General features: G+C 43.8%; 1 protein-coding gene across 1 annotated transcript; it reads left to right on the forward strand.

The window, feature by feature from the left end:
• Window positions 1-5,831: 5,831 nt before the first annotated feature.
• LOC147214440 (sodium- and chloride-dependent creatine transporter 1-like) lies at window positions 5,832-16,393 on the forward strand. Its single transcript, XM_086141219.1, has 13 exons — window positions 5,832-5,934; window positions 9,109-9,240; window positions 9,352-9,688; window positions 10,280-10,412; window positions 11,695-11,829; window positions 11,961-12,064; window positions 13,759-13,883; window positions 14,013-14,125; window positions 14,887-15,027; window positions 15,567-15,669; window positions 15,753-15,853; window positions 15,924-16,094; window positions 16,265-16,393. The coding sequence occupies exons 1-13, from the start codon at window positions 5,847-5,849 to the stop codon at window positions 16,391-16,393; spliced, it is 1,812 nt and encodes a 603-aa protein (XP_085997345.1). The 5' UTR covers window positions 5,832-5,846.
• Window positions 16,394-18,054: the final 1,661 nt, after the last annotated feature.

Consider the following 18,054-nt stretch of genomic DNA (forward strand, 5'->3'; position numbering starts at 1 on the left):
TGATCTTATCTCTTCTCAGTTGTCTTTGCAAGCTGTCATATTTTTCGCCGTGATGAGCCTCGTAGTGGCGCCGTATATTATATTCCTTAAATACCGAAACTTGTTGCAAACACGCCAAGCACAAAGGTTTCCCGTGCGTCTCCGTAAATAAATAGGACGTAGTCAAATTTTCTTTGAAAATTCGACACTCTTTAACTACTTTTCTCTGTTTTGATAACGACATTTTGGCTAATGAGGGAGTGGCGGGAACGAGAACAACGTCATAACAAGCAGCAGGTGGTGAATTGATAACGTCTGCCGATTGGTCCGTCTCAATGATGAGGATTGTCGTCTACTCTGACCAAAATAGTGCGCTCTCCTATCGGAAAATTCTTGAATTGCATTTAATTAAAAAAATTAAATCCTTGTCTTTTATGCATTTTTTCACTTTCAAATTATCCTGCGGACCTGGTCGAACCCCCTGCTGTATAGGAAAACACCCAACCGGTCTCAGCTCCTCCTGCCTAAGAAATTTCACAAGCTTGTTTACAAAGAACTGCATGAAGATATGGGCCATGTAGGAGTTGAGAGAGTTTTGACCCTCACCCGGGACTGCTTTTATTGGCCTCACATGCACAAACAGATTGAGCCCTATGTAACAAAAGAATGCAGCTGTGTGAAAAACAAGCGCCCTAACAGACCCACTAGAGCACCACTCGTCAACATCACTACCACTCCCCACTTGAGCTGGTCTCTGTGGATTTCTTGCATCTAGAAAAATGTAAGGGAGGATATGAATATATCCTAGTCGTCATGGACCACTTCAGCCAGTTCGCCCGGGCTTACCCCTGCAGAGACAAAAGTGCCAAAACAGCTGCTGAGAAAATCTTTGGGGATTTTGTTTTGAGATTTGGTTTTCTCCCCGACTCCACCATGATCAAGGTAGGGAGTTTGAAAACAAACTGCCTGGCTAGACGGATATAGTGGAGTGAAAGGGTCCAGGACCACACCATACCACCCCCAGGGGAATGGTCAAGTGGAGCGGTTTAATAGGACATTGCTGGCAATGCTCCGAAATCTCCCGGAGGCAGCTAAAGCGGACTGGAAAGCATCGCTGGCAAAAGTAGTCCATGCTTACAACTGTACTCGCAGCGAAGCCACCGGATACGCACCTTACTTCCTGTTATTCAGTAGAAACCTCCGACTCCCCCATTGACCTGATGTTTGACCTGGCGGTGAAGGATCAAAGTTTGTCGCACAGTGACTATGCTGAGAGGTGGAGGACTCGCATGACTGATGCATACAAATTTGCCTCAAAGACAGCGCATGAAGAGAGCAGGCGAGGAAAAACATTATATGACAGGAAAATCCATGGTGCAGAGTTGGATCCAGGATGCAGAGTGCTGGTCAGAAATTTAAATGAAAAAGGAGGACCAGGAAAATTAAGGTCAGTCTGGGAGGATTAAGTGTTTGTAGTGACACAGAAAAAATATAAGGACAGTCCAGTGGATGAAATTAAGCCAGAAAATAGAAAAGGACGAATCCGTGTGGTCCACAGGAATCTCTTGCTGCCGTGTAATTTCTTGCCAGTCAATGAAGAAAACTCACATGCAGAGCCAAGAAAGAAAAGAGAAGAAAACAACACAAGACGTGAGCAGTTTGAACAAGATCACAGTTCAGAGGACGAGGATGACTGGAGAGGAGTTGTAGTGTTGCCAGCACACGACCAGGGATGGAGTGGACAGCATCAGCAGACAAGGGGACCTGAACATGAACCTGAAGAAGTTCCAGCAGCACCACAGTATGTGGAGCGTGAGGATGATCCAAAGAAAGAGCAGGATCAACTCGATGAGAATGCGTAAAAACGGGAGAGTGAAAACCTGCAACATGGATCATCAGGCTGAACCTGTGAGCAGTGATCAAGACCAAGATGAACAGTCACCTGTCAAACAGAGAAAGTATCCTTTCAGAATGAGAAAACCAAAATTAAGGTTTACTTACCATCACTTAGGACAGCCCACTGTAGCATCTGAATAAGACATTTGGTAGAGTTTAAGAGTGAATGTGACTGTAAGGTTATGAGTTCAGTTCAGATTTTTCATTAATATTAACCTTCTCCAGGCAGATGTTGCAGATTTGCGACAGCCAAATATCAGATTTTTCCTGCAACTACAACTTAATTTGAGCCTGAGAGGGTTAAGACTACAAAATAGTTTGTCGTGTTATTTTGAAGTAATTTTGAAACATGGAATGGAATCTTGGCATTAGTTGAGGACTAATGTACTTTATATTAAAACAGGAGGTCTGAACTATGTTAAAATACCTTACTCAGAGAGGATGCAGATACCCGTGCTGGTGATGGATGTAGCAGTGGACTGTCATCGTGCACAACGACACCAGCTGCAAGCATATGGCAGTAATGGGAGATACCTGCCATATGAGTTACTGTGGCAACAGCTATGCATCCTAATGGACATTGTCGAACTCTGACTCCTACTTAGATATAACCTCCCTGGATGCAATGGACAATTGCTGCATAAAGTTAGTATCATAATGTCAGGATGCCATTAAGTTTTGGAGGGGAGAGTGTGAGAGTGCAAAGACTAGACATCCCCCTCCCTTTTTTTTGATATCTAATTTATTTTATTTCCTAGTTAGCAACTTGCTCCTTTCCTCACTCACTGTTCGTACGTATGTAGTACCACATTCCACCACAGGATGGCGTGAAGCTAACTGTGATTAGTTTGCCGAGACGCGGTCACGTTATTAGTTCAGTGCTGTGTCGGCGGCAAAGAGGTTGGACGCCAGTAATGTGGATAATGTCTGTGTTACAGGTAAAGATTTATAACGACACGTAAATAGGTATAAACGAGCGAAAGAGTCCCGGTGAAGTGAGTGAATGGCCGTTTAACTTGTATGGTTGAGGTCGACAGTAGCTTGGGTAGTGCTAATAGCATGCGATCACTAGCCGTTAGCTAACTGTAGCCTCGTGGCGGGACTAGTGAGCCGAGTGTCGGTTTGGAATGTGTGTAAATGAACGTGTACAGAAAGGGAAATTGGAGCAATTGCTCTACTGGTTTTTTAAATAAGAATAACTGTGATTAGTTTGCCGAGACGTGGTCACAGCAGTAGTTCAGTGCTGTGTCGGCGGCAAAGAGGTTGGACGCCAGTAATGTGGCTAATGTCTGTGTTACAGCCGACAATAAAACCCGCAAAACCTACACCCTGAATCCTCATCATTCACGTGTGCAACATCTTGGCTGAGCTGAGGGGTTCCAACTTGTGATGATACACAAAACTGCGATAATTTTTTTTGTATCAGAAAGGTGAAAAAAAACTCAACAAATTGTGAAAAAAACAAAGACAGCTGGAGCTCTGTGGTGGCTGCATCTCCCTGAGACCGCCTGGTGCCTGGTCAGCTCGGCACCTTCATCCAACTCGATCCATCGTTGGCCAATCCAACAGCCTTCTTGCTTTTTAACCCTCTCAGGCTCAAATTAAGTTGTGGCGTAATTAGCTAAGTAGCATTTAGCTGTCGCAAATCTGCAACATCTGCCTGGAGAGGGTTAAAACACACACAGATTGTTAAAATTTGCACGAGATTCATGCCCGGGAACGCATCACGTGATGGCAAAAGTACACCCAACTTTGTATTTATCCACTAACCGGAGGCCCAGTCTAAGACACATTCTGGTGCCTAGTTGCCCACTTCCAAAGAGTGTGAAAAACAACTCTGTATTAGGAAGTAACCTTGACCATTGAGATAGTGGTATAAATCACTGTCACTCCCTGAGAGTAGGGCCGAAACCTCCTCATCTGCGCATCCAACTGGACACACCTCTGCGGATGTCTAGAGAGGGCGAACAATCACATCGGGGTGACATTCATACGGACCTGGGAATTCTCGAAAGTGTATTTCTTGACCTTTAATAAACCACTCATTGCCTAATCAGTTCCTGACAGCTCTGATGTGTTTCTTGGATCACATCTGAACACGCCGGGACAACAAATTCTGGTCCCGTGGTGGAGGCCGCAAAAACGTACAAGATAGTTATATTTACCTGTAATACGTATATTTTGATTTCGAGCCGTTTTCCAACGAGATGTCATCCGAATTGGAGGAGATCAGTCAAGGTAAGTATGATGCGTCCCCACTGCTTAATCTTAATGTATCCCACAGTTAAATGATAAATAATCTTCACTTGGCAAAATCAATCAGTAGAAAGCAAACCCTGTCCCGGTCACTGCTTGGACATGTTGAGTTGCTCAAATGTGTCCTTCAGCCATTCCTTGTTCTGCCACTCACCTGCGTATGTACAAAAGGATAAGCAGGGCATTGGTGTTTGGTGAACGTGAACATTTTGTGATTCATGCATGCCATCGATCAAAATCAACCACTGTGGGAGCTGCAGTATCCGGCAGCCTGCTCTGCACGCTGCAAAATTGGCAGAGTCTTAGAGGAATGGAACTCTATCCTATGGTGGACTTGAAAAAATCAACGCCAAGGTGGATTTGTGTTCTGGCACCTTGTGTTGACTCCACACCTTACAGATTTTTTTTTTTTTTTTTTTTTTACAGTAGAATTCATGATGCAGTATCTTACTTAAATAGTTTGGAGCAAGAAATGCAGATTTGATTCCCCAAACCAATCAGTTTTATCCGAAGTATCACAGGAGAATAATCTTTGATGTTCTGCTTTATGGATTTTTTTTGACATACAGCAGAATTATCACTTAATCTTAAAGAAGTAATCTTTAGTGACTGTTAAATTCAAGCAGTCGGTGTAAATATTCCTCAGGCCAGACACTTAAATCCCTTGTATCGTCATAACAAGGGGCTCCACAGCCACCGACATCCCTTACCTTCCCCACCTTTCCCCCTTTTCACCCCCACCCCTTGAAACTCCTCTGATCTGGATTCAGCTGCCTCGCTTTGCCTCCAAAAAGAGAGCAGCTGGCACTGGTATTACGGAATGGCCATGCCGGAGTGACACATTGCATTCATCTGTCCAGACACATTAACAGTGGTCTATTTAAAATGAAATATTGGCAGACCAAGGTTGCAGCCGAGACACACTTAAGAGAGTCTCCTTGCTACGTTGCACTGCAGCACGCCAGTCATTCTGACTGAGGCAGAGATCGAGGGAATGAATGTCAGGGGAGATCTTGCTCAATGATAACACTACAGCTGCAACATATTTTTTTGTCAAAACAATTGTAGTGTTGCTTCTGCTGCTATTGAGTTTTATTTCTCCAAAGTGAACGGTATTGCTGGCCAAAGGCACAGTGAATGTCCGTTGCAAACGGTTAAGTAACCGCCTCCATGTCTCATTTGATCAAATCTCTTCCGGAGAGACTCCAGCACGTACAACACCATTGTTGATGTGTTGTATCAAATTACTTTTGTTTATACAGAAGCTCTGAATGGTAGAGGTTATATATCGGCAATTAATAGGAAGCATGGGAAGACATGTATTTATGCCTTTGAAAGTAGTGACGGGCAGAGAGTTGTGATGGTAGTGCAACAATAATGGATGTCGAACACCAAAATTCACAGTATCATAGCTTTCTTAGATTTCTATCCATCCTCATCCCTTCCTGTGTTCTGCCACTTTCATCCTCAGCACATCTTTATGCATCTTTTTCTACCCAGATGAAATCAGTCTCCACCAGCTGGAGGCAGGGAACCTGTCCGAGGAGGAGGCAGTGGGGTCCGCGCGGCCCCTTGTCCCCGTGCCTGGAGCAGGTCCCGGTTATGGTGAGGGCGGAGGTGATGGTCCACCTCAGACCCAGGAAGGAGCCGCAGCTGGGACCGTAAATGGGGCAGTGGAGTTACCAGTAATGGAAAGACAAACCTGGACCAGGCAGATGGACTTCATCATGTCCTGCATGGGCTTTGCTGTTGGTTTGGGCAACGTGTGGCGGTTTCCTTATCTTTGCTACAAAAATGGAGGAGGTGAGCTTCAGTTGTGTTTGATGTGGCACAGTGCCACAGAAAGAAGTTATCAAAATGTTACATCCCTAATACAATAACATCTATTTCCAATGTAATGTCTTACTATAGGAAGGATTCAAACTGTCTGTTAGATATCAAGGCCTTGTTTTATCAATGGTTTTGTGCAAAAAATAGTTATTGTAGGGGACTGGTGCACAAAGTTAAGGAGCTATGACCTCTTGAAATATTCATACAGTAGACTATCACAAGGAAATTCATGTTGAAATTTCCTTCTTGTGGCAACTGGTCTTAAATGTCTCCCCCCCTCACCTGAGAAGCCTCTTCAGTGATCCGTCCTTTCAGATGGATTCAGAACTGAAGAAGCCTCTTGGAAACGTCCTCAAGTAAAGGAATTCAAGTCCAGTTGCCACGACAAGAAGATTTCCACAAGAATTCACCGTGACCCGGGTGACTGAGAATCTCCACACACATCACAAGGAAACATTCGCACATAGTAAAAGCACAGGAATGGTTTCTCGCCCCAAAATGGCTGGATTGTGCCGCAATGGCAGGTTGATTGTCACAAGATGTTTGTATTTTGCCCCTGTCTTCAAACCCGATTGGGGGAAATGGCTGACTTCCTGGTAGAACATAATGAAAAACTCCAGTCAGGGGTATTGGACTAAACCCGTGCCTCACGGTTATATAATCAAAAATAGGTGCGCTTCAAGTGAACGGGATGAAAATTTAACAAGTGTCAACATTTTGTTGACATAGGGTGTGCCATGCACATTTATGCACCAATGAAAACCCAAAGACGCCAAGTCCCCGTGCCAGCTCAAGGGTTCAATAGTTTTATGCCTGTCCCCATAAACTTTCCCACTTTATAAATGCAAACTTATCGAATCGTAACCTGAAGCTAAATGTAGCCTTTATCCCAGACTTCCGTTATCCTGCCCCACCCAGTTCTACTTTCTTTTACAAGGTGTTTTATCAAAGTTAAGCTGAATGGAAGCTGGAGGCAGTCATTATGCAGCCTTCATTCTCCCTCTAGTGTGTGTGTGTGTGTGTGTGTGTCTTGTGACCCATGGCTTTTATACCCACCTTCTGGTATCGTATAACAATGGCCTGCCTCACACAATCCACCCCCTGTGCTCCTGCCTGGCACTCATGTGGCAAACAAAGGTGCTCTCTGCTCCACTTGTTTCCTGATCAAAAAACACAGGGGTATGTCACAAAATAACCAAATCCAGTGATTGCCCCCCCCCCCCCCCCCCCCCGCCCCTTGTCACCACAACCACATTGTGGTTGTGCGACTTAATTCCTATCCTTGACAAACCCAGGGTACACTTTGTAACACAATTACATCGGATAAGAGTTGATAGTCTGAGTCAGACCTGCTTTCTACTGAGAGAAAGTTCATGCGCAGTTGAAGGCGTTGTCAGAAGGGTAGATTTCATGTGTTTAATACCCCGTCGCTCAACCTCATTGTTTTATTTATGTTTGACCCCGCGTCCATGCCTGATGTGTGTGATCCAGTCTTGATTAGTGAGGATTTGCCAAATCCTATTAAAGTAGTAGTCCCTTGAAAAGATTTGTTGGGACATGTCAGCAAAAGCATTTTTTTCTCCACGTATTCCATCCATGCCTCCAAAGGCATATGTCCCTCTTCTCTCTGCTTCTCTCCATCTTCCACCCCTTTCTCTGTTCAACTAACAAATGCTTCTTTATAAGGCTACAGCCCTCTGCTCTCAGAGACTGACATAAACAGCGATGGATTGAATGTGATACAAAATGACTCTAAATGGCACCGTGGTGGATTTAAACAGGTTGACGTCTCGAATGTGTCCTATTTGGTTTTGTGTAACCGCCCTTCGTACTGCAATGTTTTTTTTTTTCTGCCTCCCTCCTCTGCGTGCTGTCCATCTCTCCCCCGTTCCTCCGAGCGTCTCTCTGATTTGCGTCACAGCCGATCACGTGACTCTTTTCTTTCCTGCGCACTGTGAAGGCATCACCTAGTTATTTTACTTCAAACCAAATCATTGCTGTGTGTTTAAATGTCTCATGATACCGTCGCGCCATTACAGCGCGTCTTCTAACATGTATTACTGAAAACAGCAGGTTGTTGCTAAAGTACGTGCAACTGGAAGGAGATTATCTTTAGGAGGCCCCGAACACAAGCCATTTGCCCTTGGGCAAACGCCGCTAAGCAAAATGAAACAAGTCCTCCATGCCTCTAACAGACCTAATAACCCTTGCAGGAGTCCATTATCTTTGTGCCATCCTTATTTGATAGCTCTTCGTCTGCAGCCTCTCCGTGCAGCCTTCCAAGTTCAAGGACAGTCCTCGCCAAAACTGCCAAAAAAAAGACTTTGAGAATGGAAACAATGATTTTATATCTCACAGACCTTGTCAATTCTGCAGTTATATTTAGCCTCTCCTGCCACTGACCCAGACTCTGACTTATTAGCCCATAATCACTTCTTCCTTATTTCCATTAATTTCAAGCTTGTGTTTGGGGTTGTTTGTGTCCACAAGAACGGATTTTTGGAGACTTGACAAAAAAATCTTTAATTTTAACAGCTGCTCCATGTAACATTCTCAAGAACTTAATATGGTCACGACCACTACTGTAATTCTCTCTGGACTTATGAGCTATTTTCTATTTTTCACACCACACCGTGTTTTTCTATGTATGTACTTCTTTTTACTTCCCAGAACTTTGCGGGGCTCCATCGATACATGACGTGGTTTTTGCATGGGGTTCTGATTGCGCTTCCTTTTCATGAGTTTCCTTGACTACGAGGTGAAATACTGGCCAGTGACTTAATGCTTATTTTTCGAACCCCTTGATAACGACGTTATCTCGTTTGAAATGCTCGTCAAATGCAGCATTCATCACTTGTTTGAAAGTGCATGCAGGAGTGTGAGTGTGATTATCACATAGTTGGAAAAAGAGAGCATTGCATAGCTCCACTTGAAATGCCATTCTGTGTTCTATCAAGTCGTTTTGAATTCCCTATAATTGCTCTCAATTGATTAAATGCCATTGTCAATATGCATTTACACCAAGGGATGAATGAACTTTCAAAGTGGTACTCCCTTGGCGTCTTGTCAGTTTTCTGTGATAATATTTATGTCTGCTTTCATGTGACCTGTTCAGCCGGCCGTGAAAAGTCTGTGTTCCCTTCACAGGGGTGTTCCTCATCCCCTATCTGCTGATGGTGTTCATCGGGGGCATCCCAGTCTTTTTCCTGGAGATCGCACTGGGACAGTTCATGAAGCAGGGAGGGGTCTCTGCATGGAACATTGCACCTCTTTTCACAGGTGTCCATGAGTGTTTTCTGCTACTTTTTATTCAAAGCACCGTGAACGTTTTCTCAAATTCATCACATCTCACCAGCAATTTGTCTTTCCCCCCCAACCCTTTTGTGTCAGGTCTGGGTTTGGCCTCAATGGTGATCGTGTTTTTCTGTAACACCTACTACATCATGATCCTGGTGTGGGGTCTCTATTATCTCTTTCACTCTTTTATCAACCCGTTGCCCTGGGCTACCTGCGGACACACCTGGAACACACCTAACTGTACGCAGGACTTCCGCCGCTCCTGCCACAACCATAGCGCTGCCCCGCCGTCTCAGGCATCGTCTGCCGCAACACCCTCCAACCTCTACTCCCCCGTGTCCCAGATGAACCTGTCCTCAGCCCAGCTTCTCGTCAACAACAGCTGCATGGAGACTGAGGGCATGCGCTCCCCAGTCATAGAATTCTGGGAGTAGGTCTCTACTTGTATTTATTATACAAAATCACTGCTAATGATGTACATGTCTGTAATGTGCACCTCATCTTCTACTCAATCAAAATTTTCAAGTAGTTTGTTTGTTTGTTTGCTGTGTCCTGTGAGTTTCTCGTTCCAGTATAGCTCTTATTTCTCATTTTTCCAGGCATTGACAAAGCCTATTAAAGCTTATTTTGACTTGCCAAAATGAATTACATGAGTCGAAAAGGTAATGTCTTCATCTGCTCCGTTGCTTTGTTTATCTGTCTGTCCATCTGTCTGTTTTAAGGGAAATGACAGATGGTTAAAAATGCAGGGCCAATTGATATGCTAGGATGATAGGCCAGGGAAACAACGTTAAGTTTCTGGGGGTAGAGGCATGTGACAAAGCCAAAAAAAAATCCTGCATGTTGTTTATTCTGTATGCCTTGCAAACATATGCACTCCACACGATGGCTCTCTAGTTGAACACTGCAGACAGTGTGTCAAAGCTACCCATCTATTTATTTTGTCTTTTTATCATGACTGTTTGGAAACCACTCCTGGTTTTTCTCTCTAATTAGCTCATATCTATGTTCTCACTTGTAGGCGCAAAGTTCTCCGTCTGTCTGGTGGTCTCCACGAGCCTGGTGACCTCAGCTTCGAGATGCCACTGTGTCTCATGGCCACCTGGGTCATTGTTTACTTTTGCATGTGGAAAGGAGTTAAATCCACTGGCAAGGTTGGTATATTTAGCTCTACAATTCATGAATCTAAGTGTCAGATACCACTTATTTCGTTTGTTACGGCCGCGCAGCAATAACAATAAATATGAACAGAACTAGAAATAAAATAGATAATTGAAAGGACGAAGATAACAACAAGGATAAAAATAGATAACAGAATGACAACAACAAGGATAAAAATAGATAGAACACCAAATGTCACTGAAACCGGGCTGCGTGTTCATGGAAGGCAGGGAGAAAAGTATATTATTTCATGCAAAGTGCTAAATAATTGCAAAAGTGTCCCCTTTGACCTTAAATCAGCTTTGGTATTTTGAGAGGATCAGTGTCTAGACTGGGGAAAAAGCAACATATGAAAACAAGGAATAAGTTCACATGTGTGTTTCTCTGCCAGTTGAGTTCCATTCATTTTCCCCCCTCATGTGTCCATGTTGAAATTCAGTGTGTCAACCAGGCTTAACCTCGCGCTCATCCACGTTTACCATTGATGTGTATTCTGTATGAACGTTGGTCAGAATTTTGTTTTTTTTTTCATTTGTTTCTGTTTTTTGACAATGCATCTTCATTCGTAGGCCTAGTAGATAGTTGTGTTTATTGGCTTTTATGTCTAGAGAAGCCAACGGTCAAGGACTAATGGAAAAATATTGAAGGGGATTGAGCCAGTCAGGGAGCTGTAAGCGGATTAGTAACTTTCCACCATGTAGATGTTGAGAGTTGGAAAGGGGCTATTCTGCCCATGTTCACCCTAGATCAAGGCAAGTATGTGCTCTCTCACTCCTATACCGATTTAACTTGGGGGGGGGGGGGCAGCTTTCTCAGCATAACTAGACAAAGACCACTTTTGAAAAGGTCCGCTAAAAACCTCTGCTTCTGCTGTCTGTCTTCCCATTTTTTGGCTGCCTTCTCCTAAATAACACACCAGGGTCCATTACACATCTACCACAGGAAGAACCTAATGGGGTTCTACTTACAAGCAGAGTAGCTGCATTAATTAAAGTGATAAAAACCGCCTCATCGTACTTAATCGCTCGACCGGTCTGATGAACAGCAGGGCTGTGGACTGAACGACTCCAGCCAGCCTGTTAAATTCATAATATTCCCACATATCTTACACACTTTCATCATCCACCGGGAGGAGTTTGAATGCTCTCGAAGCCGAAGCCTTCTTTCTGTGCATGTAAAATGGTACGTCCCAAGCATAGGCCTCCCCAAATCATTCCCAAATATATTTGGATGCATATTTTAATCAGTTCTAATTTTCTTTTACTTTCTCGACAGGTTGTGTACTTCACAGCTCTGTTCCCCTATCTGGTTCTGGTTGTCCTTTTGGCCCACGGCGTCACTCTTCCCGGAGCTTCAAAAGGGATTGTTTACTACCTGAAACCAGACTGGTCCAAACTCGGAGAAGCACAGGTATTGTTTATAGCACGGGTGTGCACTGGAGTATAGGAGTTCAGTGACGAGAAAACTTAACAGATCAACGCATCAAATATCATGATTTGAGAGATGGTGAAATGTAATGTAGGCGATTGCTTTTATGGTAGGTTTGGATTGATGCTGGTACCCAGATTTTCTTCTCATACGCCATTGGACTGGGCGCTCTAACTGCACTGGGCAGTTACAACCGCTTCCATAACAACTGCTACCAGTGAGTTTCAACAAAACGTAAAATCACTCGACACTATTAATGAAAGGTGGCCCAAATCAGCGCAAACATCAGCGGTCTCACTCATAAAGCTGCATGTGACCTCAGGCAAGAGGAGAATCGAATGCCAGTATTTACACAAAGATAACAATTGCTCTCGTAGAGGAAACCTGGCTGTGTCAGAATGAGCAGCCTTACTTAGTGCCATAAGATCGTTATTTCAGTGCAATCTCAGCGCTCGCTGCTTACTTATTTGGAAGGTTTATACTCATGGGAACCATAAATATCCTGCCATCTGATCGCTTCCCTGCCCTGGCCTTAATTGGAAGTTAAAGATGAGAAAGACTCTGAGGTATATCAGCTCGGCTCCTCTTCTCTCACACACGACCAGATTTGCAAGGGGAATATCTGGTGAGATGTGTAAAAACCCCGTTTTGAATGCTAGTAAGCAGAATCCTTAGGACACAGGAGAATTAGCGCTGCAGTTATGAAAATCCCTCTGTGCTTGGATATTGCTGAAAATGTTTCCCCAGAGTGAAATATCCTGCGCCGCTGCGAGGATGTCCAGAGCATGTTTATGTTGTGTAAATATATCAATGTTATTTGTGAAAGTTGGCTATTTCATGGCAGTCTGTGAGATGTTAGTCTTTCTTTTCAGCAAAAAATGCATTCTTGATATTAAATAACATCCAGTAGTTGTGAAGATTGAAGCCTATAATTATCAGCATGTACCAGACGCCGTATACCATGGATTAAAACTGAGTCTTAAAGCGGAAATTCCCACAATTTGCACATTCAGATAAACTCATTTCCACAACTCGCTCTAAATTGAGGGTGTTCTGTTGCACAAAAGCAGATTGCAAATGTCACGCTGACTTAATCTACGCCTACATTCCTGTTAATCTCGAAAAGACAAAAAAAAGTGTCTCTGTCAAGTGTCCTTTATTTGGTATCCAAATAAGCCAAAAAAGGTGCTTTTGAATCACAAGTAACCGTGTAAATTAAACATCAATGAATCTCCATTCAAAATCCAAGCACTTTAAATGGAATTCTGTGTAGCAGCGCTCATTATTAACAATATTACCGATTAAATGATAAGGTTTATTCCTAAACACACATGGCTATTACCTGTTATGTTGACTTAATGTTTTTGTTTGTTTTGATTTTTTTCCCTCCACATTTTGGTCATTGTAGTTTAAGTGTCTTGTTCACCCAAAGGCTGTATTTATTATCCCCATCTAGTAGTATTCCTCAGCGTTTTGATGAGCCGCGTTGAGCAGCTGCAACACTGATATTTATCAGGCTGCAAAAGTGGCGTAATGACAGCTGTTGGGCCAGCGAGCCCTTTCAGGCATACTTTTCTTCACCTGATATGCACACAGTGTATTATCTGATTTTTTGCTTGTTTTTTCATTCATTGGGTCTTGCATATTCTATCATTTGGGACATTCATGTGTACTTATACGTACACCCAGTCAACACACACACATCCATGTGCACACACCAGATCCAGCTTCAGATTTAATTCCAACAGCTATTAATCCTGTACTTTGCCTTCAAGTCCTTTTTTTTTGGGGGGGGGGGGGTTATTTGGGGTATTTTAAATGTCATATGATTGAGTTTTCTCACTGTCCCTCTTCCTGAGCTGCATTTGTGTCTGTCCTGTGTTCTGTCCGTCTCTCTGTACTCCTCCGCAGGGATGTATTTGTGCTGGCCCTCATTAACAGCGGCACCAGCTTCTTTGCAGGCTTTGTGGTTTTCTCTGTGCTCGGCTTCATGGCCGAGGAGCAAGGCGTGGACATCAGTAAGGTAGTTGAGAGCGGTAAGAACACTAGTTTCCTTCAATCTGGCAATGTAAACCATCACGCTGAGTTTGAACACTGATTAAAAGAGCTATGTATAGAGCGTGTCCTCGATTGCAATGTGTTTCTCTCTATATCTTTATATTCAGGACCGGGATTAGTCTTCATAGCCTATCCTAAGGCTGTGACTCTGATGCCTTTGGCACCACTTTGGGCAGCGCTTTTCTTCTTTATGTTGTTCATATTGGGCCTGGACAGTCAGGTAAGGTCGAATGTCATTTTCTTACAATGACTGACGTCCTGCGAGGATAAAAATTTCCCAGCATCATTTCACTTCAAAAAAATCACTCTGCGGCATCAAATTCCACCACTTGTGCATAAAACCCTCAAACATTTTGGTCGGGCGTGCTGATCAAGACTCCTGACACCATGCAAACAATCCAGGACACAGTTGCCAAGTGACTGATCCTAAAATTACCATCTGTGCCAGCTGCAGAAATTCTGAATGTACTGCTAGAAAATAGAATTGGAGGCGATGCCCCATGCATTCACATCAAAAATACAAACGTATATTTATAAGATTGCCGCACATCTGCTTGATGTTTTTTTATTACTATGAAAGGCTTGAAATCTTCTTCTGCTTGGCTGCTTTCTTTTCTCTTTTATTTGGAAGCTGGGCAAGCACCCGATGTTTTAACTTTTAACCGGGACAAATTCACTGAATAATTCACCGTTTAATTTTAATTATTCTACCCTATTTGACATACTTTCTTCACATCTTGGCAAATCCACTAGTATGCATGGTATTCAACACTGTCCCTCAGTGAATACAGTCGCGTTACATGCCCATTCAAAATATGATTAAATAATGCAAGCGTTTCTGCCGAGCACTCTTGGGCCTTCACAAATTCAGAAACATGTTCCAGATCTCGCCCCATCTCTTGCCCTTGGCGCCTTTTTTCAAATGTCACTAATCCGCTGTTCTTTGTTTTTTGTGTGTTTTTTTTTTTTTTTTTTTTTAAGTTTGTAGGGGTAGAAGGTTTAATAACAGGAATCATGGACATGCTCCCCCCAATGTCTGCCCTTGGCTCCTTACGGCGAGAGGTGGTAGCGGCCATCTGCTGCGTCATCTGTGTCCTCATTGACATGTCCATGGTCACAGAGGTACGTTTTTCACTTTATATTTAGTTTAATTGTATCGTCTACATTATGTCGGAATACGTGATGATGCTGGCAGGATTATTAACAACTAAAACTTGAACATACTGGGACGTGCTGAATTTGAGTGGCCTATACCGCCCGAATCGATACCTATGTAAGTGCAGTGCTGAACATTCAAACCAGATATGATAAGAAATGAGTATCGTAATGCTCTGCATGTTCATAGACTCTTGATTCTCGCCTAGCGGTTAAGTTATGTTCTAATTTTAGGATCAAGTCAATATATTTTTATTTGGTTTTAACGCACGCATAACATCTAATTATTCTTACAATGGCACCAAATTGGAATCACAACTGCATATTCTATATTTCCTAAATGACCGTAAACATGCCTCGAGATCAACAAATGTTTCTGTAAAACGCCACCTAGGAAATCATTAAGAATAGGAAATCACTCCCAAGTGAGTCGTGCTGGAAGTAGGTCAAACATCAAGTATTAAAGGGGTTGTCTCAATGCTGACTGCTTTTCATCGTTCCGTCAGGGAGGGATGTATGTCTTCCAGCTGTTTGACTACTACTCTGCAAGCGGCATCACTCTGTTGTGGCAGGCCTTCTGGGAGTGTGTGGTCATTGCATGGGTCTATGGTGAGACACCAGCTCGGCAGCCGGTCTCCCTTCTGCCCCGTCAATCACCGCATTTTAATGTAACTTTCGACGGTCCCTGTCAGGCGCGGACCGTTTCATGGATGACGTGGCTCGCATGATCGGCTACCAGCCGCTGCCCTACATGAAGTGGTGCTGGTCCTACATCACACCTCTTGTCTGCGTGGTACGTGGAGCGTTTTCAAATGTTGCCGTCGCCGGCCGAAGCACGTACCTGACTCCGTCTGTGTGTACAGGGAGTGTTCCTGTTCCATGTGGTAAACTACAAGCCCTTGAGGTACAACACAGTGTACACATACCCTGTGTGGGGCGAGGCCATCGGTTGGGCATTGGCCCTGTCCTCCATGCTCTGCATCCCTCTCACTGTTCTCTACAAGCTACTGCGTTGCAAAGGATCATTACGGGAGGTCAGTACGCTCGGATGCGCCTTCATACACATTGGTAATTGTCAATGAAAATGCGGGAATGTGTCTCCTTGGAAACTGGCCTCTTTATCTTTGGTTTCCTGATTAGAGAATGCTGAAGAGTGTGTCCGACAAACAGCGGATTAATTATTCTCCCCTCGTCGTTCATGCAGCGTTGGCGGCACCTAACCACCCCGGTTTGGGGTCAACATCACCTGAAGTATCTCGCCCCGGGGAGCGAAGCCAAACTACTGCGCTCCGCGGGAACCAAGAACACACTCATCTTTGAAAGTGACATCTGAAAATCGGAGCTCCGCCGATCCGAGCCTGCCCGTTTTGCAGTGGCGGGCCGTGCATTTTACACCTAGGCCTTCAGTAGTGGTCCGAATCAACCCCCTCCACCCCCAGCCTGAGCGCCTCAGCTTTTAGTTAATGAGAAGCCTCATAGCTTTATATAGACCGGCGACGTGTTGCCCCCCCCCCCCCCCCCATGAGTATTTCCTGACTTTGAATAAACCATTCTTGCTTGATCACTTCCTTACCATTGTATCTTTTTTCCCTGGATGAAATCTGAACACACCAGGACAAATAAAGTCCGGTCCTGTGGCGTTAGTCACAAAAACGGACAGTAGCCACAATAAATGCCTTTATATCAAACAGCTGCAACACATAAAAAACACCAATAATAACCTTATAAACTTGCAGTACTATTTCGGAAAATAGCAGCATTTTACTCACCAAAATTCTGATCATTTGTAGACAAAATCCATCCTCCTTTCTTTCCTCAAAAAAGAGTTGAATTATTCTGTTGCACAGATTATCCCTGCACTTCGTCTCCAAGCACTCCCAGCGATACAATTTACAGTGAACCTTGGAGCCTGTGAGCCAGGGGTACCAGTCGTAGTTCGTAGCTTGAAAATGTCGGACAAATCCTTTTCCTGGTTGTGTAAGGTTCGCTAGCTAAGGAGTTGCCCGACCTTTCTTTACTATGCCCAGCTTTTCTTCAAAACTACATCTAGAAAATGGCTTTAACAATATATTAGCAACTAAGTCCGTTTCTTCTCCTGCAGCCATTGTGGGTTGACAAAACCGATATTAAACGAACACAACTATATTTCTGTTCGCAGCTCGCTAGTACGCTTCTCCTCGCTAATACACTTGTCCACTCTGACTATGCAATCAGAGGGTGTGCATACGCTGGTGTTGCTGAAGCCTGCATGAAGGCTTTGATGTCACCAACTCAAAATCTGATTGGTTGAAGCAACGTCATCAACACTTATTTTTTGCGCAAAGGGCTTGCAGAACTGATTGTGCCCAGATAACCCTATTGCCCAGATTTCGTGGTTGAATATCCATGACTTGTGAATGAGAGGATGAACGGTTGTATGTATCGATCTGCAACCGATCCGAGGTGAACCCCGCCTCTCGCCCGATGATAGCCTCTACCCTCCTCACACACCTGAGTGCTGTCGGAAAGTCGAGCGTTTATTGATTTTTTTTTCTTTTTTTTTACAAAATGGCTTTTTTTTGGCAAAATAAACAAAAATCAAATTAGTCAGTTTGAAACATCAAACATCACAAAGATATTTCATTTACCCCCCCCCCCAAAAAAAACACCAAGATTACATCATAATACTTGTTTCCAAAAAATAAATCGTATGAGATGACAGAAGAATCATACATTTAAATTTTCACTACAAAAAAATAATAAAGCAGTTTGTTAAATGTTACAAAACAAATGCCATTCAGCACGTCTCCGGTCCACGGAATAAATAAGACCCCCTCCCCCGAGGAGAGGGTCCAGCCAGGGTCTTGCAGGCACGCTCCGCTGATCGAGAACGGGAGACATTTGGCTTTCCTTCCCTGCGGGACGTGGGCTGACCCCGGCGCTGTGGCCCATCCTTTCACATCACCTCTTCACACCAACCTTTCACTCCCCCTCTCCTCTCATACAGGCTATAAA

The sequence above is a fragment of the Fistularia commersonii genome, chromosome 34 (genome assembly GCF_037954325.1).
Source record: "Fistularia commersonii isolate RoL2024-O1a breed Wild chromosome 34, RoL_Fcom_v1.0, whole genome shotgun sequence".
In the NCBI taxonomy this organism is placed as follows: Eukaryota; Metazoa; Chordata; class Actinopteri; order Syngnathiformes; family Fistulariidae; genus Fistularia; species Fistularia commersonii.

Excerpts from the sequence above, each read along its gene's own strand:
- LOC147214440 (XM_086141219.1), top strand. The coding sequence starts at position 5,847 with ATGGACTTCATCATGTCCTGCATGGGCTTTGCTGTTGGTTTGGGCAAC. Across the intron at positions 9,241-9,351 it reads CATTGCACCTCTTTTCACAG|GTCTGGGTTTGGCCTCAATG; the intron begins GTGTCCATGAGT and ends CTTTTGTGTCAG. Across the intron at positions 11,830-11,960 it reads CCAAACTCGGAGAAGCACAG|GTTTGGATTGATGCTGGTAC; the intron begins GTATTGTTTATA and ends CTTTTATGGTAG.